Below are 23,779 nucleotides of genomic sequence, written 5' to 3'. Positions count from 1 at the left end.
GAGACTTTCTCACAAGGAGCCCCTGCTCCTGGCCCTGTCTGTGGACCATGGCGGAAGTGGAGGGGACAGGAAAGTAGTGCAGGAGAAGGCAGTGGGGTCCGCTGAGCTGATGTATGTCTGGCTTCTCCGTGAGGGTCGCCGGGGGAGCATAGGCGGTGGGGGTTTTCCAGGTCTGATGCATCACACATGTCCAGGGGTGATCCACCTGATCTTTCTACCACTTGAGGTGTCCCATTAGCTGTGCCTGAGAAGTTCCAGGCAGGAACAGGCCACAGGAATCCTGCGGAAGGACAGCGGCACTCGCCCCTGCGCTACCCAAGACACACTCGGATGGGCAAAGTCCCTGCCCTGCCCTGTTCTCCTCCACCCCACCCCCACCCCCACCCGCAAGCTGGACGGGGGCTTTGAGGGACGATGGGAAATATGTTCAATGAATTCAACAAGAAATCCGTTACCGAGTGTCCACTCCAGGCCGGGGACTGTGATGGGAGAAGCTGAACAAAAGAGAGGAAGGGAGGGGCAGAGAGAGGAGAGCTGGAGCAGCTGGGTCAGCCGTTTCTGGTTTGGACGTTGACTCAGGGCCCAGGAATGCCAAGGAGGGGGGGGGATGGGCAGCCGCCAGAGCCAGGTTGGGATCCTGTTGGCACCAGAAGAGGTAGGGACAGGAAACAAGCAGGATGAGGGGGACTGGGGCTGCTGCACACCTGGACCTACCTCCAAACCTCGGGTGGAAACAGGTGTCTCTCACCCGTGGCTGAGCATAGCCCCAGGCCCTCGAGCCCACTGCGCACGCTGAAGGTGATCATCACAGTCACCCCACCTGCCTGAACCATCCCAATCCTCCGCCTCTGAGAGAGGGACAGGCTCCTAGGACTCAAATGGGGACATCTGGACATACACTGGCCACTGCCCCGGGTCCTCCCACACACCGCATATCCCCAGCCTCCCAGCTGGCTGTAGCTTGCCCTGTCTAACTCCAGCACCACCCACAACTGAAGTTTGCACAAGGAAGGAAGTTGTGCTCAACTCGTCTCCATTTTCCCTCTTTGTGTGCCTGAAAAAGATGAGGGAGGCCCTCAGAGAAGGAACCCAGGACATAGGGCCCACCTCCTCCTAGCCCCAGGGCCCTCACGTTGACCCAAGCCACCTCCCCGCAGCAGGGTCCTTCCTGCTTGTCCTCTGAGGTCCTGGAGGCAGCCCAGGACCAGACATCAAGATTCCAGGCCTCCCCTCCCTGCCGCACCTCCCGCAACCCCCCCACCCCCCTACACCCCCGCCCCCAGGCTGCTGGGCTGGAGCCGCTGAGCTGAGGGGGTGGACCCCTCCCTCCCAGCTGCCTGACACCCAGAGAGAAACTGATCTGGGAGGGCCGGGTGCCAGGGGCCAGGCCCAGAATAGTGCTGCCCAGCCACAGGGTCCAGCACTTGCTCTCTGTTGGTGCTGCTGGCTGCATGGAGCCCGAGCTGGAGCACGCACTGCACAGGGTACCGGGGCTCCAGGCAGGGGACACACCGCACTGTGTGAATGTGTGTGTACATGTGTGCGTGCGCGTCCTGGATTTTCTCTGTGTATGAGTATGTTTGTGTCTGTGTACACATATTCTTTGTGTGAGTGTGCATGGTTCCGTGTCTGGGAGTGGTTGAGGATGTGTATTTGGGGGTGGGTGGGTGTTTATGGGTGTGTGTGGGGTGGTGTTTATGGGTGTATTTGTGTGTGGGTGTGCTCACAGCACACCGTGGGAAAGCAAGGAAGGTCCCGAGTTTCCGAATGCAGGGCATTTTTCCCACCCTTCAGATGCCCTTCTCCCCACAGACCCCGTCCTGGAGCAGCCTTGTGGGACCTCAGAACCGAGGTAGGTGGGGCAGCCCTTCCTGCTGGGCCCCGCCTCTCTTTTCTGGGCCCCCAGTCTCACCCACTCCACCAGCCTGGCTTTTGTCTTCCTCCCCTTTTGTCTTTTTTTGTTCCTTTGTGTCTTCTTCCTCCTTCCTCACTTGCTCCTTCCCCTCTCCACAGCAGAGAAGGTGGGTCTGTGGTCTGAAGGCTTGGACCCTGGTTCCAACTTTACCATTTACTAGCTGTGTGGTTTGTGGCAGATTTTTTACCCTCTCTAATCTCAAGTCCCGTTAGCAAACTAGGAATGGTAATAGCGTTTCTCTTGTAAGATTGCTGTGAGGTTTCAATGAGAAGATGTTGGAGGAAAGCCCATTGAAAGCTTGCAAATATTAAATAACATTATTAATAACATTTTAATTGATTTTGTTATGTCACTCCCTATTAACCAAACAGGCCCCATTCCCCCTTCCAGAGCTGAGCTTCCTAGAGCAAGGTGCTAATACTTCATGGCCATCACCAGGCACGACCACCAGCTCAGAAAGAAGCCATGGGAAACGGGGGGCCAAGGCCTCAAGATGGACAAGGCAGGAAGCTGTGGAGGAAGAGGACCTGCCAGGCCTGGGGGAAGGTGAGGCCAAGGCCAGTTCTGGGGGATTTGGGGGGAGGTGGGCATGCAGTCCCAGAAGCCTGCCCTTGATTCTGCCATAACACAGAGCTGGACCCAACCCCCATCTTGTAGCCTCAGTCTCCCCACGTGGGAGAGGACCACCGCATCGCAGAGCCAGGGGCCAGGGACCCAACATGGGTTACCTGGGACAGAGCCACCATCTCGTGCGACTCCCTGAGACCCAGCTTTCTCACCTGCAAAGTGGGGCACACAAAATCCAGGCTTCCCAAGGCTGCTGTGAGGATACACTGAGACAGCAGATAATGTAAGTATTTTGGACAATGGAATTACTGCCCTCTCCCCCTCAAACAGGTCCCCAGTCCAGGCCAGCTGCTGAGTCCATCGGGCTGGAGGCCACATTCCCCAAGGCCACACCCTTGGCCCAGGCTGCTCCCTTGGATGTCCTCCCCTCTGAGTGTGGAGCCTCAGCCCCTGGCTCCAGCACAGACGATCAGGAGCTGGGCAAAGAGGTCCCGGCCGCAGCAGCCTGCGGGTATGAGCTTAGCCCGGTGGAAGAGAAGTCTGCCCCGTGCCCACCCCTACAGGCCCCGTTACCCAGGCAGGGCTTGGATGATGAGCTGCAGAAGCCGGGGGCCCAGGTCTACATGCACTTCATGCAGAAGCACACCTGCTACGATGCCATGGCAACCAGCTCCAAGCTGGTCATCTTCGACACCACGCTGGAGGTGAGGCCACAGCTCTGCCCACCTCCATCCTCACCTCCACTCACCACCACTCACACCTTCCAGGACACCCTGCCCAGCCAGGCCTCCCTGCATGTCCCCTTCCAGAGCTCTTTCTCCGCACCTCAGAGACCATTGCGGGGAGGGCTGCTACCCTCTGTGAGAAACCTCTAACTGTGGTCACAGCCCTGCCACTTAGAATCTGTAGGATCTTGGGTTGGTCACATTACCTCTCTCATTTCCCAAGTGGGGGTAGGAATGCCTGCTTGGCCCTACAAGCTTCAGAGGACTCCTGGGGCAACCCAAGGTAGAAGGGAACATTTGTAAACCCTGAATGATGTACATGGAAGACATTGAAGAATGGCTTAGGACAAAGAGCAGGGGACTCTCCGGGACTCTTGGTACCAGGTAAATAAGATGAGCTCTGGTCCCTGTTCTTCCATTGGGCCGAGCTATGAGGTGCCTACAACTCTGTTCTTCTCATCGGGTGGTAAGGCAGTGATCTGATTCTAGTGGCAAGTGAATGAATATATTTCTATTAGTGGCTTTGTATTTTTTAAATGTGCATTAGAAATACGACCGGCATGTTTAGATAGCATTGCTCAGGTTGAGGCCAAAATGAGTCAAGGTAAAATTTATTTAGAGAAAAGTATTTTGTAAATCCTATGTAAATAATGATACCTCTAGTACTTAGATCAACAAAATGACACTGTGTGTGTCTGTACACATCTGGCTTCTGAGTGGAACCAGCTTTTCACACCCTGAGTGCCTGGTGAGGGGGGGCACCTCAGGGCCTCTGGTCACCAGCAGCCTTATCTCTGGAGCAAATGTCCCCAACCAGGATTAAGTCTGGTGTGTGCTATGACATGAGGGAGGCAGGCTAGCTCATGTGCAGGAAGAGTCCATGAGAAGGCCCACAGAAGGGGACCCTGGTGGGGACAGGGTACCACTGAGGAGCGGTGAGACACTCACCCCATCTGTTCTCCCTGGCCCTCAGATCAAGAAGGCCTTCTTCGCCCTGGTGGCTAATGGTGTCCGGGCAGCACCTCTGTGGGACAGCAAGAAGCAGAGCTTTGTGGGTGAGGAGGGGCTGGGAAGGCAGAGGTGGTGGGGAAGGGTCCCTCCGAGGAGGGAGCTTGTGAGGTGTTTCTGCATTTGGTTTTCCCACCTGTGGAGGAGTGGCAACCAGCTGACCCCTCTAGCGCTAGCGCCCCATGGTCCCAGGTCATAGGTGATGAGTAGAAAAAGAGAAATGGGGAAGGAAGAAATTAGGAGAATAGAAGAGGGTGTGGGGGGAGGAGAGAAACTGGAGGGAAAAGGGAGAATCCCATTTCTCAGGCACAGGAGGGGCTGCCCTACTCCCCTCTCCCCATAATTCCCACTGTTGTCTCAGCACCAGGGCACTGGCGGGGCCTGCGAGGGGAGTCTGAGCCCTCAACCTGCCACAAGGCCCCAGGCTGATGCCCCTGTACCCCCAACCCCACAGGCATGCTGACCATCACAGACTTCATCTTGGTGCTGCATCGGTATTACAGGTCCCCCCTGGTGAGATGTGGGCTGGGAGCCCTGAGGGCACCCCCGAGGCTGGGTGGTGGGGCGTTTGGGGAGCTTGGTGGCCAATGGGCCCCTGTCTGACTTCTGGAGTCCTGTCTGTCTCTAGGTCCAGATCTACGAGATTGAAGAACACAAGATTGAGACCTGGAGGGGTGAGTGGGCAGAGGAGACCTGGAAAGGGGCTGAGGGTGTGTGGGTGACCGTGGGCCCAAGGGCCTGAAGGAGAGGACAGGTAGTGGGGATTTCGTAGAGGGGGCAGGGGAAGGTGACAGAGAGCCCAGGGGCCCTCAGGGAGGGGCTGCTCTCCGGTGGGCTGTGCAGTAAGGCAGCATAGCCAGTCCCCTTGGCCTGATTTGGGCTTTTTCTGCAGAGATCTACCTCCAAGGCTGTGTCAAGCCTCTGGTCTCCATCTCTCCCAATGACAGGTGAGTATCCCCAACCACCCACCTGAGCCTCTTTGCTCTGCACAGTCTCCTTCCCCACCCCCCAGTTCTGAATTCACCTTCGCATCTTGAGAGGCCCACAAGGCAGCTTGGTACTCCGTCCTCCCTTCTAGGGGGCTGGGATGGAGGGTGTCTCTCCCCAGGCTGCTGCAGGCTCACTGCTCCCATCCCGCAGCCTGTTCGAAGCCGTGTACACTCTCATCAAGAACCGGATCCACCGCCTGCCTGTCCTGGACCCGGTCTCGGGCGACGTGCTCCACATTATCACGCACAAGCGGCTGCTCAAGTTCCTGCACATCTTTGTGAGCCTGGGACAGCCTCAGGGCAGGGGTGACTCATCATAGGGAAGGGGGCAGCTGGGAGCCCTGGAGGCTGCTCCACCCTGACGGCCCCACACGTTCCCAACCCAACCAGGGCGGCCTGCTGCCCCAGCCCTCCTTCCTCTCCCGGACCATCCAAGATTTGGGAATCGGCACATTCCGAGACTTGGCTGTGGTGCTTGAAACGGCGCCTATCCTGACCGCACTGGACATCTTTGTGGACCGGCGTGTGTCTGCACTGCCTGTGGTCGACGAAGATGGTACCCACCCCTGGACGGGGCTGGGGGGACAGGCGGCAGAGAGGGGCAGAGGTCTATGCAGCATCAGCTCGGGGCCCAGGGTGGAGTTCCAGTTAGAAGCGTCTGCCTGCTTTGAGCCTTGGTCCAGCTCCGTAGGCTTTCTGTGCCTCAGGTTCTTCATGTATAAAGTGGGAATCTTAATAACACCCATCCTCTGACTTCATAGGATGCTTTAAAAGGATTATGTGCAATTAAATGAGCACAACGAGAGGAAACAGTAGATGAGGTTTTTCAGTTTAATTCATCCTAAAATGGGCCAGGCGACCCAGTCAATTTCTTGCTCTGAGAAAGAGAGAGAGGAATTACGAGGTCACTGCTTTTGTAAACCATGGTTGTAAGTGGTTTCAAAGTTAAAACTGCCATAATGAAGCTAGATATCGGATGTACTCTAGTTTATTGTTGATTGTGAGAAATTTCAGATGCATGAAAATGGTAGAAAAAGCTGTATAGTGAATCCCGAATATCCATCGCCAAGATTAACTACTATTGACATATCACCACATCAGCTTCTTTTGTCTCGCTGAAGTGATTAAAAATAAATGATAGATATCATGCCATTTCAGCCCTTGACATTACAGTCTGTCTCTTAAAATAAGTGTATTTCCTATATCACCTAAGAAATTATAATTAATTACTATTATCTACTATTCAATCCTAATTCTCATTTCCCCATGTTCCCCAAGAATAACTTTTTTTTTACATTTGATTTTTTTCAAACCAGAGTCAATGAAGGACTATACTTTGCATCTGTTTCTTTTGCCCCAAAAGTCTTTTTTGAGCTAAAACAGTTCCCTCCCCACTTATTCTTCACAACATGGACGATGACAAGCCTGGGGCATTCGTCCTACAGACGTCCCACCTCCAGGTCTGCCTGTCTGCTTTCCACAGGCAGCCTTTGCCTTGTTCCTCTCCCCCTGTTTTCTGTAAACCAGAATTAAGGCTTGATCAGGTTCAGGCTAGAATATTTCATAGGTGATATGACATACTCACGCGTGGTATCAGGTTGTCCCTATCTCTCCGTGACACTGTTGGACCTACGGGATCAGCGTGACAGCCTGATGCTTCACTATGAAGCTGGTAGTCTAGGGGTGGGGGATGTCGAGGGGTTCATTCTGAAAGCCCGCCCAGGCCCTTGCACAGAGCACCCCAGTGCTGATCTGAACCTATTCCCTGTCTCTCTCCCCCCACCTGCCACCCTGCAGGTCAGGTCGTGGGCCTGTACTCCCGCTTTGACGTGATCGTAAGTGTCGGTGGGGAACGGGGGTGGGGGGCTGCAAGGAAGGGATGAGAATTGGAGGCATCTGTGGACCAGGAGGGCCTTTCCAACTGTGTAGGGGGCGGTATCTGTGGGGCTAGAGCCTGGGCGACAGGGTGACTAAGCGGCATTCCCCTCCCGCCCAGCACCTGGCCGCCCAGCACACCTACAACCACCTGGACATGAGTGTGGGAGAAGCGCTGAGGCAGAGGACGCTGTGTCTGGAGGGCGTGCTTTCCTGCCAGCCCGAGGAGGCCTTGGGGGAAGTCATCGACCGGATTGTGCGGGAGCAGGTACCCACACTCCCCAGGCACACGGCTGGTCCCTCTCACGGCCGGCTCCAGCTCTCCCTGTGCACCAGGCACCTGCCTTGTCCTCCTCCTTCATGACCAAGCTCTGGGTGTCCACACTGGTCAGCAACTGATCCTGTCCATGGGGCCCAAGGGTCATGGCCACAGCCAGCTGATCACCCCAGGGAGGTCAGAACCTCCCTTAACTGGTTCCTAAGAGCCACTCTCCTGCTCCCCCTGTGAAGTTGTTGGCCCCAGTTCTTGACGCCAACCTCACTGGCTGCCATAGCTGCATGGCTCTGCCCCTTACTGGACATCTGTGGACCCACAGGTACACCGGTTGGTGCTAGTGGATGATAGCCAGCATCTCCTGGGCGTGGTGTCCCTCTCCGACATCCTTCAGGTGCTGGTGCTCAGCCCTGCTGGCATCGAGGCCCTCAGTGCCTGAGAAGATCCGAGTCCTCGTTCCCAGGCCGCCTTCCACACCCGGAGCCCACGAAGGGAGCTGGGGCGTCGGCCTTCATCTCCCCCCACCCCCATTAGCTGGTTCAACTGTGGTTCAGGTAGGCTCTGAGGCTCTGCCTCAGCACCAGCCCTGCGGTCTTTCTGGGCCCCCAGATCTCACACTGGGGCACCCTGAGGATGGGGAGTGGTCCAGCTCCTAGCTGAACAGCCCCATAAAAACCACAAGAGTCAGAACTCACCATGGGGCCATTGTGTTGTTCCCTTCTCAGTCGAGGTCACAGAGCCCCTCGTGAGAGGGGGCACAGGGGCCAGGATAAAGGCAAGGGCAGCGTGATGTGACTTCAGGTGCTCTGGGGAGACTGACCTGCCCTTTCACGATTCAGTCCCCCCTGCTTGGAATGCCTCTACTGGAAGGAAGCAAGTTGATGCAGCTTTGTTAAATGGCATCGCCCTGCTCAGTAAGAACTAAGGCTAAAAGGAGGGAGCTTCTAATACTCTTCTCAGTAAATTTGAATGATCTCACACCTTTGCCTGGGAGTGCGTTTGCTCTGGGTTTGCAGAGGCGCAGGAGCACAGGTCCCACCTGCTTAGCAGTGGGTGGCAAGACGGAGGTTCTCCTGTCGGAAAGGCACCCTCTCCTCCCCATTTGGTCACTGTCTTCCCTTCTCTTTTCCTCACAGGCTTTTCCAGCCCTCCCTAAATGCCCCTGCCCTGCCTATGCTCCCAGAAGCCCTTGGGAATGCCCAGTGCACTATGGGATGGTGAAATTAAGGAGAAAAGCTGAGTCAAGCCTAGAGGTCCCTGAACCAGAGGCACTGGGATTGCCCCAGGGCTGACTGCTCCACACCCACCCACGTCAATTTCCCCTCTGCCCCATCGGGGCAGCGAGCCCACAGGTTTAGTCAGGGGCTCTGGATCCTTCGGCTTCTGGACTACCTGCTGCTCTGAGTCCCAGCTCCTGGGAGTCCGGCTGTTCCTCCCCCGTGAGAACCGCCTTGGTGGCTCCACAGCGGTGCCACTGCCCTCCTACTCCCCTGCACTGACATTTCAGTGGGGACACCATGGAGCAACAGTTATTTGTAGAGCTGCCTGTGGGAGTGGGGTGTTCCCTCCATCCGTGTCCTCAGCCCTCACCAGCCATGTTCCCAGGGCCCAGGGACGGCCCTGAGTTCAGATCATGAGGAGGAACGATAGAGAAACTCATGAAACAAAAAGAGCAACCCGTGAACTTAGATGTTATGTTTCACTCAGAAAATGCCACAGGCATTTGACCCCAGCTTGTGGCAAGACCCCTCGCACTTTCTGAATTCAAAGACGTGAAGGAGAACCTGTAAGCGGCGTTCCTTCTGTGCAGTGTTACTCCACCGACATTTCTTCTTCATCTTTTCTTTGTAACAAAGCCATAAAGAAAATATCAGCTCCTTGCACAGTCGCTACAACTCACTCCATAAACTCTAGTCTGCAAGAAACTTAACTTTGTTTTTCTAACACTGAATGTCGTTTCTATTACGAAGCCCCTTTCACCAGGTGGTAGAAATGAATCTCAGTCAGTTTGAGGTTCCCCTCCCATCTTTTCCTGGGGTTAAGTTCAGCGAGGAGGAGGACGAGGCTTTCAGTGGTGTAAGAATTTGTTCCTCAGTCATCATCATCATTCACCTGTGTCACCTGCTAACACATGCCCATTCCACCTGGTTGTCACGTGGTGGGTCCTTGGTGGGCACGGCCCCTGCTTGGTGACCTGATCCCTCACTCACTACCATGAAGCCTCTTTGGGCCTGCCTGCCCTTGGGCCATGAGGACATTCTAGCTCCTGGACCCACACCCCTTTGGGCTTCAGGAAGCTCTGTGGGGCTGTCCCAAGCCCATCTGCTGAGATGGACAGCAAGTAGCCTGTTCGATTCTGAGCATTGTGTGTTTTCCCAGGAAACGTTGGTCCCGGGGGCTTCTAGCCTATGACCTCCAAACCTCTCTGGGGTATTTGTCATTCTTCCCTCCACCCCCCCCACACAGCTCCTTCTCAGGGACCCCAGAACTGTCTACACTCTTTGCTTCCCCAAGCCCCACCGGCCGGCAGAATCTTTACCTGGTGGGGAAGAAGGGGCATTTTTCTCTAACCCATCATATGCTCTTCCAAATCCACTGTGTATGTCTTGAGTTTTTGACACCCACCTTGAGAGTCATCAGGGTTTTGAAATTCCAAAGTCAAGACTGAGCTTTTGCTGCGTCACCCTGTGACCAGGGACACTGCAGGCAGAGCTGGCCAGTGGGGAGGGAGAGGCTAATATACCTAAAGTATGCTCCTGTCCCATTTACCTCACAGAGCAGCAGAGCGCAGACAGGAGCCTGATGGGTCAGGCAGCAAATACAGGTGTTTACTCAGATCCCCAGCTTCCGTTTCCGGTTTGGCTCTAGCCCACGTGTCAGGTGCTGGCTCTGCTCTGGCCCCACCTGGGAAGGTACTGGGTCTTGGGGTCAAGTGGGAAGATGGGATGAGGGTGTTTGCTCACTCAAGTGACAACGTCCTTGGGTAGGGGTGGGTGGGGCAGGCTGCCTCTGACCACCCTGGCTCTAGGGCAAGTGTAGCAGGCTCAGGCTTTGGGGGTGGTGCCCTGGGTTGCCCAGGCCTTCAGAGGTCCCCGCATAGGCCTTAGGTGAAACGGGCAACCTGGGGAAGGCAGTCTTTCCACATTCTGCCGCCCTCCAAAGCAGACAGGTCTCCCCGCTCCTGACGTCCCAGCAGTTCGCCACCCTGGGGAGAACTTTCTTTCAGGCAAAGGTACATCTGCTGTGCTGTGTTAATGTGTATCCTTCGGCAGTAACCCCAAATCCTACTGTTCTTCTTTCCTTAGAGTCAGGTCAGGGTGGGTTATCAGGGAGCCTCACTGGGACACCCCCTCACCATGCCGCCTGGGGCATCCCACCATCCCTGAGACCCCAGACCCTGGAAGTGTGCCTCTCACCCTCTGGCCTCTGATGGGCTTTGTGCCAAACCTCAAACCTCAACTGATGTTTTTCACCCTCCAGAGAGAAAGGTGCACAGGAAAGAGCCCACACTATTACATCACCAAAGAAAGTACTTTTTTCATTTACGTGAAATGTCTTGTGCAGGCACTGTGCTGGAATATAAACGGACAGAGGCCATCCCCCTCTACCCCAAGACAAGAAAAAGAACTTCATGTGCACATATGGTATACATGTACTGCTCCCCAGGTATATTTCAATCAGTCTTTTCAAAATTAAAAATAAAAAGAATATCTAGTATAAAAGAGAAAACCTCTTCGGCCATGTTGCATTTTGTTTTTCTCTGTTCAGGGCAGAAGTCTTGGTTCCTCTTCCCAGAGCTACGTCTGTGGGCCAGGTTTCGTAGTCGTGTTAATAGCTCTTGGGCTATTATGTCCTGTGGGACAGCACGTTCCCTTGTCACTGATGGCCAGAGCTCGCTGGGGGGCCTCGAAAGCTGTGCCTGCACCTCACCTGCTCTTTAATTGATCCTCACACGGACATCACTATTTCACCAACTGCTTAGCTCTAGTTTCAGCTCTGCGTTTCTGATTTCCGATTGGAGGCTGCATTTTAGGACGCAGAGATGCACAGTGGGACGGCGCCGCCCCAGGACGCCCTGCGGTGCCGCTTAGAGGTACGGTTACCATTGGCAGCTATTTCCACCAACTCAGCTCCACAGATTTTTTTCAACTGAGATACAATTCACGTACCATTTAAATTCATTCTTTCAAAGTGTACAATTCAGTGGTATTTAATACAATCACAACGTTCTGCAACCGTCGCCACCACCTAATTCCAGGCCGTATTCTCCATCCAATAGAAACTCCACACTCATTAACGATCACCCCGCGCTCCCTCCCCCCACCCCAAGCTTCTGGCAACTACTAATCTACTTTTTGTCCCCATGGATTTGCCTATTCTGGACACTTTGTGTAAGCAGAATCACAGAGGATGTGGGCTCTTCCAGATACGTGGTGACAGAGGCGATTCAGCTTCGGGTGGTGAGCACACAAGGCAATACGGCGATCATGTATTACAGAAATGACACTTGAAACCGATATACTCTTATTAACCAACGTCACCCCAATACATTTAATTTAAAAAGATATGGTCTTTTTTTTTGGTCTGGTTTCCTTCATTCTGGTTTTCAAGGTTCATCCATGATGTAGCCCAAATCAGTACTTCATTTCTTTTTATGGCTGAATAATGTTCTATCCATGGATATATACGCTCTTCATAGATTTTAGTGGGAAATTAGCCTGTGCATCCACTCACTGAGCTGCAGACGGTGAATGCTGACCCTCTTGGCAAGACGCTACAAATCTCCAATTCCAAGCCCTATCCCCCCACGCAGGCACCAGCACTAAGGGGTTCATGTGGCTTGGACAGCTCGCCTTTGGTGGTCTGAAGGAGCAGCACACCAGGAAAGGCAGAAGTCTGTTTTGGGTGACATAGGGGTCCTGGCGCCCTCGGAGCCAAGCCCCAGTCCTCTGCATTTCTAAGGAGCTCTCACTGGTGAGCCCCGTACACAAGAAGGGTCAAGAGCCACGCCTTTATAATTGGGACTTCCTTCCAGCTCTGTCCAGGTTTCTCTTCTCAGTATGGAAAGCTCATATCCTTCCCTGTCCTTCCCTTTCCGTCCTCCAATTCCAGTCTCTTCTCATTCAGCAAACATTTATCAATCACCTCCTGAGTGCTAGACCCAGAGTTAGACACTGGGATCCAGAATGAAAGGGGCTTGACTGGGGCCCTCCATGGGGCTCCCAGCTGGCTGGGGAGACAGGCACGTTTACAACAGCGGGAACAGACTGAGTGCTCACTTCTGTAAGAGGAAGGGGGTGGGGGAGGCACAGAAGGAAGTGCTCACACTCGCCCACAGAGGTCAGGGAAGGCTTTGCAAAGGCAGTGACATTTGAGCTGAGTTCTAAGGAAAAGCAGGTTGTCTGGGATGACGTGACAGGTGGTGAAGAGGATGTTTCAAGGAGAGGGGACGTGAAGTACAAAGTATTGAGTCCAGAAGGAGCTCACCATGCTCGGGAAATACGAGGAATCTGAGATCAGCCCTGGGAAAAGCTGAGGATGAGAGGGGAGTATGGAGGCCAGCGTGCCAGGCTGGACAGGAGTCTTCCACGCCACAGGGACGATTTTGAACTTTAGCGGTACTGAGGGAGACCACTGAAAGACTTTAATTAGGACAACTGCATGCCTTTTTAATGGGTGCAAACTCAAATACTCACAGACATAAGAAACTTGACTTTTGTTTTCTATGACTCAGCAGAAATTTACAACTGGGACTGGGCCCCTGTGAAGCTGGGACTCACTGAATTCTCAGGCTTCTGATTCGGTACATTGGGTCTCAATGCAAACCTGCTTTCATTCTAGCTGGCTTTCTGTGCTAAAAAGGTTTGGAAACTAAAAACTATAATCCTCAGACTTCCTTGCAACTAGAGTTCCAGGTGGGACTTAGGTTCCACCTCTCAAATGTATATGAGAGAGATTTGGAAGGTGGCAGTGAGACATAGGCAGCGCACCTGCTACTCCTGATCTTTCTGGAGGCATTAACAGAGGTCCAAGCCCAGTGACCACTGGCCTCATGGGTATTAAGGGACAGGAGTGAGGAAGGAATCTTTCCTTCCTTCCTTCCTGCCTCCCTTCCTTCCCTTTCTTTCTTTTGGCCAGCATAGACCTGGGAGACATGGAGTAGCTCCGGGGCCAATAGTTGTAGTGAGAGCTTCTCAGCTCTCCATCTCCTGAGTGTGGCCAACGTGTTGCTCCCCAGGCTGGTCAGTGCCCTGGTGATATCCTAGAAGTCACACTCCTGTAGGCATAGCCTAGAGTTCCCACAGCAATTTGTGTAGCGCCTCACTGCCTGTATCCAAGCACTTTCTGTTCAATAGAGGGTGCTGTTCTCAGGGCCTGGGAGCACCTCTGCAGCTCCTGCTCAGGCTGGGCCTCGGCCAGTGCCAGGGAAGGCCGAGGGCTTTCTGTGAGGTCTGGGAAAGCATACGGGGCTCTCATTTGCCATAGAGGGAGGCACCTCTGCCCCCTACCAAGATTCCTAAGTGGAGAGAGGGCATTCCGCAAATACAGAAAGGGGTTCAGATGTTTGGTCATCAACAACAATGACCAAGGTCTCCAATTACCAAAAAAGTCCTTTTATTCTGCTTTCCCAAGGATAGCAATGTGACAAGGGTGTGGCCTTTTATCTAGAAGGGAGATATGTGCAAAATGATAAAAGTAGCAAAAGCTCAGGGTTCTATGGGAAGTGCACTGAGTTTCTCCAACCTTTGGTATTTGGCAGCCCCCCTTTTCCCCTCATCCGAGACACAGCAGTGGCCAGAAATCACCACGCCAGGGCCAGGGCCTCTAGGGCAAGCCCCAGGATGGTGGGGACCCCACTCAGCTCTGTCTCTCCAGGAAACGCAGGCCCACCTTCTTATTAGGAACCAGGACGATGCGGGCCACACTCTTCACCTCCCCCGTCTCAGGAGCCAGGACTACCTCGTACTGCTGGATCAGCTGGGAGGTAAAGTGCACACGGGGCAGTTAACGTCTGTGGTCTTCATCCACTGCCCTCCCCTGCACACCCCCACCCTTGCCTCCCTTCCTCCCCTCCCCGAGGCCTCCTTCACCCCTCCCTGGCCCACATACCTCCTGCCTCTCCCCACTCACCCTTGCCAGCAGCAGCTGCATCTCCAGCTCTGCAATCCTGCGGCCCAGGCAAGCCCGGACCCCATAGCCAAAGGGCACAGAGCCAAATGGGTGTTGGACCCCGAGGGTATCAGGCTGACTCTTCTTCAGCCAGCGATGGGGATGGAAGCTCTCTGCCTCAGGGAAGATGCTAGGGTCCCGGGACACCACATAGTGGCAGAACACAAACTGGGTCTTCAGAGGAAGAATGGGCAGCACATCAGCTAAGGGCTGTGGGGCACCCCAGGAACCCCAGCCGTCCAGCCCCACTCACGTTCTTGGGAAAGAGGAAACCACCAACTTCAATCTCTTTTTCCGTGTTTACCCGGGAGTTTATGGGGACCACAGGGTAGAGACTGCAGGAAAGAGAAAATGCAGGCCTGCCTCTGGATCCAAGGAGGGGCAGAGTGCCCACCCCTTCCACCCCACCTCTTTGGTTCCCCAGGCCCCTCCTACCATCTCACCTCTGGCCAACGAACCTCAGCCCACCGGTCCCCACTGCCCACTTCTGCATCGCCCCCCATGCACAGACCCTATGTTCCAGGAGCAGCAGCTTACCGCAGGGTCTCCTTAAGCACAGCTTTGAGTAAAGGCATGTGGGCAAAGTCCTTGTGCTGGGGCACCTGCCCAGCTGGCACCACGCCCACCACTTCCTTGTGCAAGGCCGCCTGGATCTCTGGGCTCCTTGAAAGGTGGTACAGGGCCCATGTCAGCGTGTTGGAGGTCTGGGGAATAGAGTGGGAGATGAAGTGAGAAGGGATTTGCAGGAAAGAAGCCAGTTAGGCAGTGGGAGGGTGTGAGTGGTGCATGCAACATGTGGGGGGGAAACTAATTTGCCACGAGTATGACAGAATAAGACAGGGGTCCGTGGGGCCCTCCGTGCTAAACGTGACTCCACTGTGGGATGAGGACCAATGATAGAGAATGGTACTCGAATAACAGAGGAGACTCTAACACAGAGAAACCCAACATAAAAAAAAAAAAAGCCCAAACATGAAAAGAGGTCCTACAAAGAGGTTGCAGATGGACAAGCTCTCCAACTCTCCACTTAAATTAGAGCGCGAGAGAGTTCAATTCGGTGTGAGATGAAGCTTCCCAGCTTTCAGCAAGGCCCCAGAAGGTGATGTAATAATCCCTCCTACAAGAGGACAATTCCCTGCCCGCCTCTGCTGGGCTGGATGACCTCCCTGCCTCCCTTTTCCTTCTAGCTCTACATCCATGTCATGGAAATAGAAGCAGGTACCTGGAAGGACGAAGGTCAGGTTCAGGTGGGGAATAATGGGGAACTGGATCAGGATGGGAGGCCCTGATCTCCACACTGGCCCCCCTCACGCACCGTGTCTACTCCGGCCATGAGCAGCTCAGGGAGGCTGCCCATGGCCTCGTGAGGACTGAGCTGTCCACTGGTCAGCAGGAAGTGCAGGTAGCCAGATATCTGGATGCCATCTGGCCCTTTTGTCTGCAGTTGGGCCTCTATCTCACTGAGTTTCTGATCAATGAGCTTCTTCCCTACAGGGACAGTGGACAACAGGGGGGGGCAAGGTCAAAAGTCATGATCTCCAAGGCCCAAGAGCCACTCCGACAGCTGCTAGCATGAGAGAGGTGGTTCTGGGAGAGACTGCCGAAGCACAGTCCCTGGGACCAATCCCCCAGCTTCATTTCCTGGGTTCCTCACCAAAAAGGAAGATGATGTCCCAGCCATCCAGGTATCTCTTCCAGAAGGGCAGCAAGGGACGAGTCCACTTGGGGAGGAAGGTGGCATAGAGCGAGTTCTGGAACATGAGCCCAACAGATCTGACGAAGGTTGCGGTGTCCTGGGGGATGGAGCGCTCCAGGCAGCCAATACGTTTCTCAAACAGGATGTAGCAAATAGCTGGCAGTGCACAGAGGCCAACACGGGAGGCAGTGCCATGGCACACAGAACCCAAGGGGCTTTGAGGAGAGTAAGCCACCCTACACCTGACCGTGCCCTCCCAGCCCCTCTCCCAGCAAAGGTACCTTCCAAGGCGAAGTAGTAGAACTGGTGAGCTGTGTCGGCCACCTGATCCCCAGAGGCACTCTCTGCCCGGAGCTCTTTCAGTCGGGCCATGAAGCTGTCAATCACTTCATTCAGAGCATCCGTGTAGAGTGCAGCCTCAGCTGGCTTCAGCATCCGCTGGTTCAGAGCCTGGCGCAGCTGGTACCAGTGATGTCCCTGCCTGTGGGGAACAGAGGGGCAGCACAAATGTAGGTATCCCATGGGGCTCAGATTGGAGGGCATCCTCCCTCCAAGGACCCTACAGAATCTAAGAAAATCTCATTTTGAGATTGAAAATGACAGAATCAATAAACTTTCCAAGGCTAGAATCTTCAAATCACAAAATTTTTAAATCTCACTACAGCGGAGTGGCAGTGGTTAAGGTGGGCATCTAGACCCAGGCTGCCTAGGGGCAAATCACAGGTATGATGATTCCTGGCTGAGTGACCGGCCGTGGGTGGATGCACTGAATACCTCTGTCTCAGTTTCCGCTTCTGTAAAATGGGAATAATAAGAGTGCCTCTCATAGTAGGCTTGTCCAGTGCTTGGATCGGTGCCTGGCACGTGGTGAGTGCTTACTGGTTGCTGACTGTAATTATCTTAGAATTACGCAGCTCCAGAGACTTCTGTGTGCGAAAGGAGGAGGTGCTGCAGTGGTTCAGTCCCTCTGTGTGGAGGACAGGGAATAACGAAGGAGACAGGGTTTCCGGGGTGCCCTATTCTGAATCTTCATGATCTGCTCAGCTCAACAGGCCAAGCGGACAGGGAGCCCCACTAGGCCGATGCCTTAAACCGTCTTGCCACAGCCATCCAGCAGGTGCTTTGGTCCCCACTCTGGTTAGTCAGGGATGCTCACATCGTTGGGCGCATGCTTCCCGCGGGGGCGCTTAATGTTTAGGGGCTGCCCCCACCCTCAGATATACCCCACACCTATTACCTTCCCTAAGAAAGCTGGGATGAGTCCTTTTTTTATAAGCTAGTTCCAGAATAATAAGTATTGTACAATGTAGTCCAATTTTAAGAGGCAGAGAGGAAACCCTACACATCCATGTGTATATTTGCATGTTTCTACAAAAAGTAGGGAAGAATACACACCCGACTGTCGGGACTACTCAGGAGGATGGGATGGGAGTGAGAGGTAGAAAGACAATATTTTATTATTGAAATTTTTACAATAAGTATTACTTTTGAATTTTCAAAATCAATAAGGTATTTTGAAAGGAAAAACATTCAAAGTCTTAAGTCAAAAATCAGATTTTTAACTCTTAAAAATATTGATTTTTAAAGGACCCTTGAACCCCAGTTTTCTTTATTATACTCTATTAACATCTTATAGCAAAAAAAAAAAAACCTGAAAAAAGATAAACTAAAAGTGTCGCTGAGAAAGAAATGAAAACCAGACCCATTTACTGAAACTGCAGGTCGTAGATGCTTCTCCAAGAGTGAAATTCTCCAACAGTAGGGATCAGATTTGCAGAACTTAAATGAGAGCATTTCTGTGGTTGATGAAATATTTCTTGGGGAAACAATGCTTCATAAAATGAGATGTAAATATAAATATTTACGTATATTAAAACGAAAACACCCTTATTATCATAGGTTAGCAAAATGGCCTTTGAACACACATGAGTGGTATCATGTGCACAGGAAACGGGCTTTAGAGTGTAACAGCACAAATCAACGACAAGGGGGTGTACATAATGTTCCGCTCTAACTCCAAACCTGAGCCTCGAAGTCCACAGATGGCCTGACTTGGGGAGTGTGAGAACCAAATCTCGCCCTCAGGGTCAGATATCAAGTTAGAGTTTTGGGGTTTTTTTTAAAGATTTTATTTATTTGCTTCTAATATGTGCCCCATCTGGGGACCGAACCCACAACCCAGGCATGTGCCCTGACCAGGAATTGAACCAGTGATCTTTCACTTTGCAGAATGATGCCCAACCAACAGAGCCACACCAGTCAGGGCAAGTTAAAGAGCTCTTGAAGGACAGTCATTCTCTATTCTCTTCCCAGTACTTTGCATAAGGGGCCAGGAATTGTTAAGTTCTGAAACTGTCCACCTGTGAGAACCGGGAAGAAGAATGAAAACCGTGCAATAGGAGAATGCGTGTATCGGCATCAAAGACGGAGGAGACGAACCCCCCAACCAGCCAGTTTTCTTTCCCAAAGCACCAAGGCAGTAAGTTCCTGAGCTCCAGAATCAGAGATCTATTCCACCACCCGCTAGTTGTTGTCACCTCTGCCCAGTGATGCAAAAACCCTTCTAGGCCAGTTTCTTCATCTGTGAACTGGGAATAAAAATCTCCTTCATGGGTGTGAGGATAAAATGAAATAATAAATATAAAGAGACTAGCCCGACGCCTGGCACGTCATAAACACATAGTCACTCACTACCATTGTTGCTGCTACTATTCCTGCCACCGGGAGCGACCTTACTCCCTCGAGAAATGGCTAAAACAGGGACACTGAGCAACTAGGGAAAACAAAAAGCCACTGGTTGTTTCTGGGGCTCTGTTAACATACTATAGCAACAACAACAACAAAGAAGCCTGTAAGATACCCAAATACAACCTGTGGCATTGGGAATGGTTTATCACCAGTGATTCTCAATTATTTACCTCAGTGGACATATGGGTATATAACATACTCAGCCCGTCCTTCAATCTGTTACTGCCAAAATAATCTGGACTTTCCTAGGCAGAGCTTCGAGACTGAACCTACATCTGTCTCGTGTGTATGGACAGCATCCGTGAAACTTACATCCAACAACAAGCATACAATACATAATTTGGGAAATATTTCAAAAATTAGCCATGGCTGGTGTGGCTCAGTGGAATGAGTGCCAGCCTACGAATGAAAAGGTCCCTGGCTTGATTCCCAGTCAGGGCACATGCCTGGGTTGCAGGCCAGGTCCCCAGCAGGGGCCGCAGGAGTGACAACCACACATTGATGTTTCTCTCCCTTTCTGCCTATCCCTCTCTTTAAAAATAAATAAATAAATAATCTTTAAAAATTAAATTGAGCCCTCCCAACTCACATGGTTTTAACATTTCTTCAACTATAAACAGATATGTCCCCTTATGATCTGAGTTGGTATATTTTCAACCGTAAGGTAGAATAACGGAGCTGGAAAGGGCCTGGAGTTACCTCTAAGATACACTAGTCCACACTCCCCACTTTACATATGAGAAGCTTAGGGCCAAGGAAGGGGAAATTATTCATTTGCTCAAAGTCCTACAATATACTAGTGGGAAAGTCAATGAATGGTCCCTAGGCTTTAGTCCATCCCAACCACTGCTTTCTTGACAGAGTATTGGGGAAACCCTACCCTGCCCTTTATCTATTGGTTGCCCAGTGCCACTGTCCTTGGGCCTGGCCCTCAGGGGCCCTGTTCCAGTCCCTCCAGGCCCCAGCTCACGTGGTGAAGGGCCCATACGCCAGGCCCTGCAGGTCCCGGTGCTCCTTCCATAGATCCATGTCGTTCCGCAGCGGGTACTTGCCCTCTTGCCGCATCACTTGCTCCAGGAGTGGGGCGCTGGCCAGGTTCACGTGGGCCTGAGGCCCTACACGGGTTATCCACATTGGACCATACTTGTCCTTGTACAGCATCTGTGGGGTTCAACCAAAGCTGAATAACCATGACCCAACCAGGCAGGCACTTCATCATGAGAAGATCAGGCAGTGTCTGGTGGCCACACCAAAGCAGGAGGGTTGGACAAAATCATACTGTGTAGGAGGCAGACACTGGGGTGGCCTGTGGTTCCAAAGAGAACACTGAAGAAAAAAGTAGGCACACAGGAGTTAGAGTATTGAGAGAATGTGTATCTGGTGGAACTGGGGGGACTGAGGTCCTTGGAGGAATGAGATTTTGAAAAAATGGGGTATGTGGCAAACTGGGGTATGTTGAGGTATAGATGTTTGGGGGCCCAGGGTTTTAGAGACACTGAGCCCTTCGGTGAGGTATGGTAGGGTGCCTCTGGCTCCTCCACAGAAGCGTGAGAATCTCCCGTAGCTTGTTGTCAAGGAGTTGAGGATAAATATCTCATGTAACACTTAGAAACCCCAGGAAAAACAAGAAGCTGGATTAGAAAGAATCCAATTATGAAGTAAACTATGTGGTGTGAATTTTTTTAATTTAAAAAAATGATTAGCTATTTTAAGTAATGTAATTCTCAAATATTTTATCTTAGAATTTCCAAAGCACTTGATAATACCCATATGAAATACCTATGAAATGGATATTTCTATGGTGCTTTATACCTGCTGAAAAATGAGGGAGGAAATAAATATATTTTGCTTTGGCAGGGATAACGTTTAAAAAGAATTCACAAATATTGAGACTAAATTTACTGACTAATTGACACAAACTGTAAGAAATGAAACATTGTGGCTTCCCAGGACTTCATCTTTCATAATGTTACTAAAGAGATTTTAAGAGAATCAGAATCTGCTCCAGTGTAGAAATTAGGCCAAAGGGCGTCTATAAAAGAGACATCAAAATTACAGAGATCCGTCATTCAAATTATAGAAGGAAACTTCACCCAACTCACATAGTCTAGAAAAACACCAGTCTTACCGGGTCTTATTCTTGGCATGAGGCTGGATTGTCCTCGGACCAGGGCCACATGATTGCCCTTAATATAGTACCCGATTGCCCAGAATCCACCCCGAACTAACGTTCATTCTGCCAGTTCCTTGGAGGGAAGCTCTGACAGGCCCCAACGTCCATGTGGGCGTGTTTCCACTTCTACCTCCTAGGAATGCCTGCCAGCTCGGCACGGCTTTTACCAGTTGATTGTAAACTAGAGTGACTCCTGGAGAGAAACGGGCCCATTATATATTACCAGTGGGAGTCTGAAGTGACACAACCGCACATGGAGGACACTTTGTTAGTATCTGTAAAACTTACAAGCACATGTACAAGCAAAGTACGGGACATCTGCATAATTGAATACTATGTCACCTTAAAGGAGAATAAAGCAGCTGCTTGTGTACTAATATGGAAAGACAGATGGCCAAGGTAGATTGTTAAATGGAAAAGCAGGATACTTTTGTCTAAGAAAGAGGGGCTATATAAGAATGCACAGCATTTACATTTGCTTTTATAGAGAAACACTGGAAATGCATCAGAAACTAATTAATGCGATTACCTGAGGGAGGGTGGAGAGCACAGCAGTGAGAGTAAGACTTTGCAAGGTAGATCTTGTTTTACTGTGAACTTTGAACTATGACAGTGCATTCAAACTTTTTAAATCTAAAGAGGAGAAAAAGAAAGTGTTTTCTGAAACAATGTTACCCACCATTGACCAGGTAATTCAAGAAACCAGGAAAGCCTTGCTGAATCGCTGAATTCATATATACACTCTTTAGATTGAGATGTGGGCCCTAGATATTCATTTCTTTTCCTTTTCTTTTTATAAAGATTTTACTTATTTATTTTAGAGAGGGGAAGGGAGGGAGAAAGAGAGGGAGAGAAACATCAATGTGTGGTTGCCTCTCATGCTCCCTCTACAGGGGACCTGGCCCACAACCCAGGCATGTGCCCTGACTGGGAATAGAACCCGTGACCCTTTGTTTCACAGGCCAGCGCTCAATCCACTGAGCCATACCAGCCAGGGTTCATTTATTTTTCTTAAAGTTTCCATTAAAAAATACTTTTCTTATAAATCTATTTTTGTCTCCTAAATTTCATAGGAGAATTATCCTAAAAGTATACTTAATCTGCATTTTCTGTTTGGTTTAAGATGTTAACAATTTAGTACTGTTATTAGTAATAATAATAGCAAATATTTCCGTGGAGCTTAGCATAAACCAGACACTGTCCCAAGTTCATTCACTCCTCACTACAGCTGTATGACATAGGTTTACCATTACCAAAATTTCAATGCTGAGAAAACGAAGGCCCAAACTGGTTGTTCAAGGTCACTCTACTGGTGAGACAGAGTTCGAAGTCAGACTAAGTCAGCCTGATCAAAGGCCATGCTGTCAGCCACTCTCGCTGCGACCCCTAAGGAAACTGCGACATACTAACTAGAAACAAACGTAGGCCCTTTGAAACGATGTGCTATTTAAAACGCCACAACTGTGCAACATCCCAGGGTTTCTCACAATGCAGTTGACATTTGGGGCTAGAGGATTCTGTGTCGTGGGGACTGTCCTGTGCACCGAAGGATGTCTTTACCCACTAGCCTGCCTCAGGGTGGGACACTCAAAAGGTGTCCCCTGAGGGGTACAATCACCCCAGGGTGAGACCCTCACAAATACCTCCAGCCTCTTAATATGTGTCTCAATGATTTAATTTTAGAGGACTCTTTTAAAGAAATAATAGCTGATTTTGAAGTAGCTGATTCAGACAAATATTTCTCTGAAGTTTAGTTTCTTTTCCTTCTGTTACGTTTGAGTAAAATCACCGTCATGTTTTTATGCGCATGCGAACAGTGGTGGCCTCTGGGTCACAGTCTGTAGGTAGTTTACTTTCTGCTCTAGACCGTGATTTGTTTGTCAGAATGTCTACTGTGATCTTGGAATCGGGAAGTAAAAAAGGTCATGCTTTAAAAGACTAACCCAACAACCAGTCTCTCGGGTACCAGCTTCTTCCCTGGAACCCAAAGGCTCTGGCACCCCTTCCCAGCTGTCTGGAGAATTCTGGGACATTCCCCCCCTTGCTTTCTCTCCTCTTCCTTTGTATTCCTCTTCTCAGTTAGTTTACTCAGTGGAACTTAATGAGGATCTATCTACGTAAGAACTTATTTTAGAAATACACCAGCATACTTGCTGAGAGATGTGTGCTAGGTCTGCGCGCCAACCCTCAGACTGTAACCTGAGCCAGCTAGCAAGCCCCGAGCTTCTCAGAGAGGTCCCGTCTGAGTACCACATTGCAGAACAAAGTCTCCTAAGGAATCTTCTCCGGCACGAGTGGCAGGGCTGGCTTCTGCCCGGTGATATTCCAAACAGGGAGTGTGGAATTCATTCATTCAACACTGTTATTACAAGTGTTTACTGAGATAGAAAGCTATTCATGTTTATTTTTTAGTAAATGCCAAGTAGCAAAAGAGACTATATGGTATATGGAATATGGTATGCTTTCGTTCTTAAAAACACATACGTGTAGATGACACATGGGGGCAAGTGTGGAAGCCCATTCACCAAGGACGAGCAAGCAGGGGCAAGGCTCGCTTACCCCCAGGGTCATGAGGGCTTTTACAGATTCATCTCACAAATGCCTATTAAGCATCTGCGTATATAAGGCACTCTGCCATG

At 51.3% G+C, this 23,779-nt stretch overlaps 2 protein-coding genes across 2 annotated transcripts in view; one reads left to right on the top strand and one right to left on the bottom strand.

The window, feature by feature from the left end:
* Window positions 1–1,435: 1,435 nt before the first annotated feature.
* Window positions 1,436–8,337, top strand: PRKAG3 (protein kinase AMP-activated non-catalytic subunit gamma 3). The gene is given in 14 exon segments (XM_024563995.3): window positions 1,436–1,484; window positions 1,813–1,852; window positions 2,306–2,461; window positions 2,813–3,186; window positions 4,181–4,262; window positions 4,670–4,728; window positions 4,844–4,889; window positions 5,108–5,162; window positions 5,356–5,482; window positions 5,595–5,760; window positions 7,002–7,039; window positions 7,201–7,347; window positions 7,676–7,777; window positions 7,779–8,337. Coding segments are annotated over 14 exon segments (1,656 nt in total). The 5' UTR covers window positions 1,436–1,451; the 3' UTR covers window positions 8,010–8,337.
* A 5,609-nt stretch (window positions 8,338–13,946) lies between these two features.
* The window catches only part of CYP27A1 (cytochrome P450 family 27 subfamily A member 1), a 32,183-nt gene continuing 22,350 nt past the window's right edge, over window positions 13,947–23,779 (bottom strand). Inside the window, exons 2-9 of the mRNA XM_024563823.4 lie at window positions 19,938–20,128; window positions 16,501–16,700; window positions 16,178–16,375; window positions 15,839–16,011; window positions 15,061–15,227; window positions 14,777–14,858; window positions 14,485–14,697; window positions 13,947–14,331 (exon numbers count right to left, since the gene is read on the bottom strand). Coding sequence (XP_024419591.2) covers window positions 14,212–14,331; window positions 14,485–14,697; window positions 14,777–14,858; window positions 15,061–15,227; window positions 15,839–16,011; window positions 16,178–16,375; window positions 16,501–16,700; window positions 19,938–20,128 — 1,344 coding nt within the window. The 3' untranslated portion in view covers window positions 13,947–14,211. The remainder of the gene's footprint in view (window positions 14,332–14,484; window positions 14,698–14,776; window positions 14,859–15,060; window positions 15,228–15,838; window positions 16,012–16,177; window positions 16,376–16,500; window positions 16,701–19,937; window positions 20,129–23,779) is intronic.

This window comes from Desmodus rotundus, chromosome 2 (assembly GCF_022682495.2).
Source record: "Desmodus rotundus isolate HL8 chromosome 2, HLdesRot8A.1, whole genome shotgun sequence".
Classification (NCBI taxonomy): Eukaryota; Metazoa; Chordata; class Mammalia; order Chiroptera; family Phyllostomidae; genus Desmodus; species Desmodus rotundus.
The sequence above is the reverse complement of the archived record's forward strand: the minus strand, read 5'-3'. Positions and strand labels throughout refer to the sequence as shown.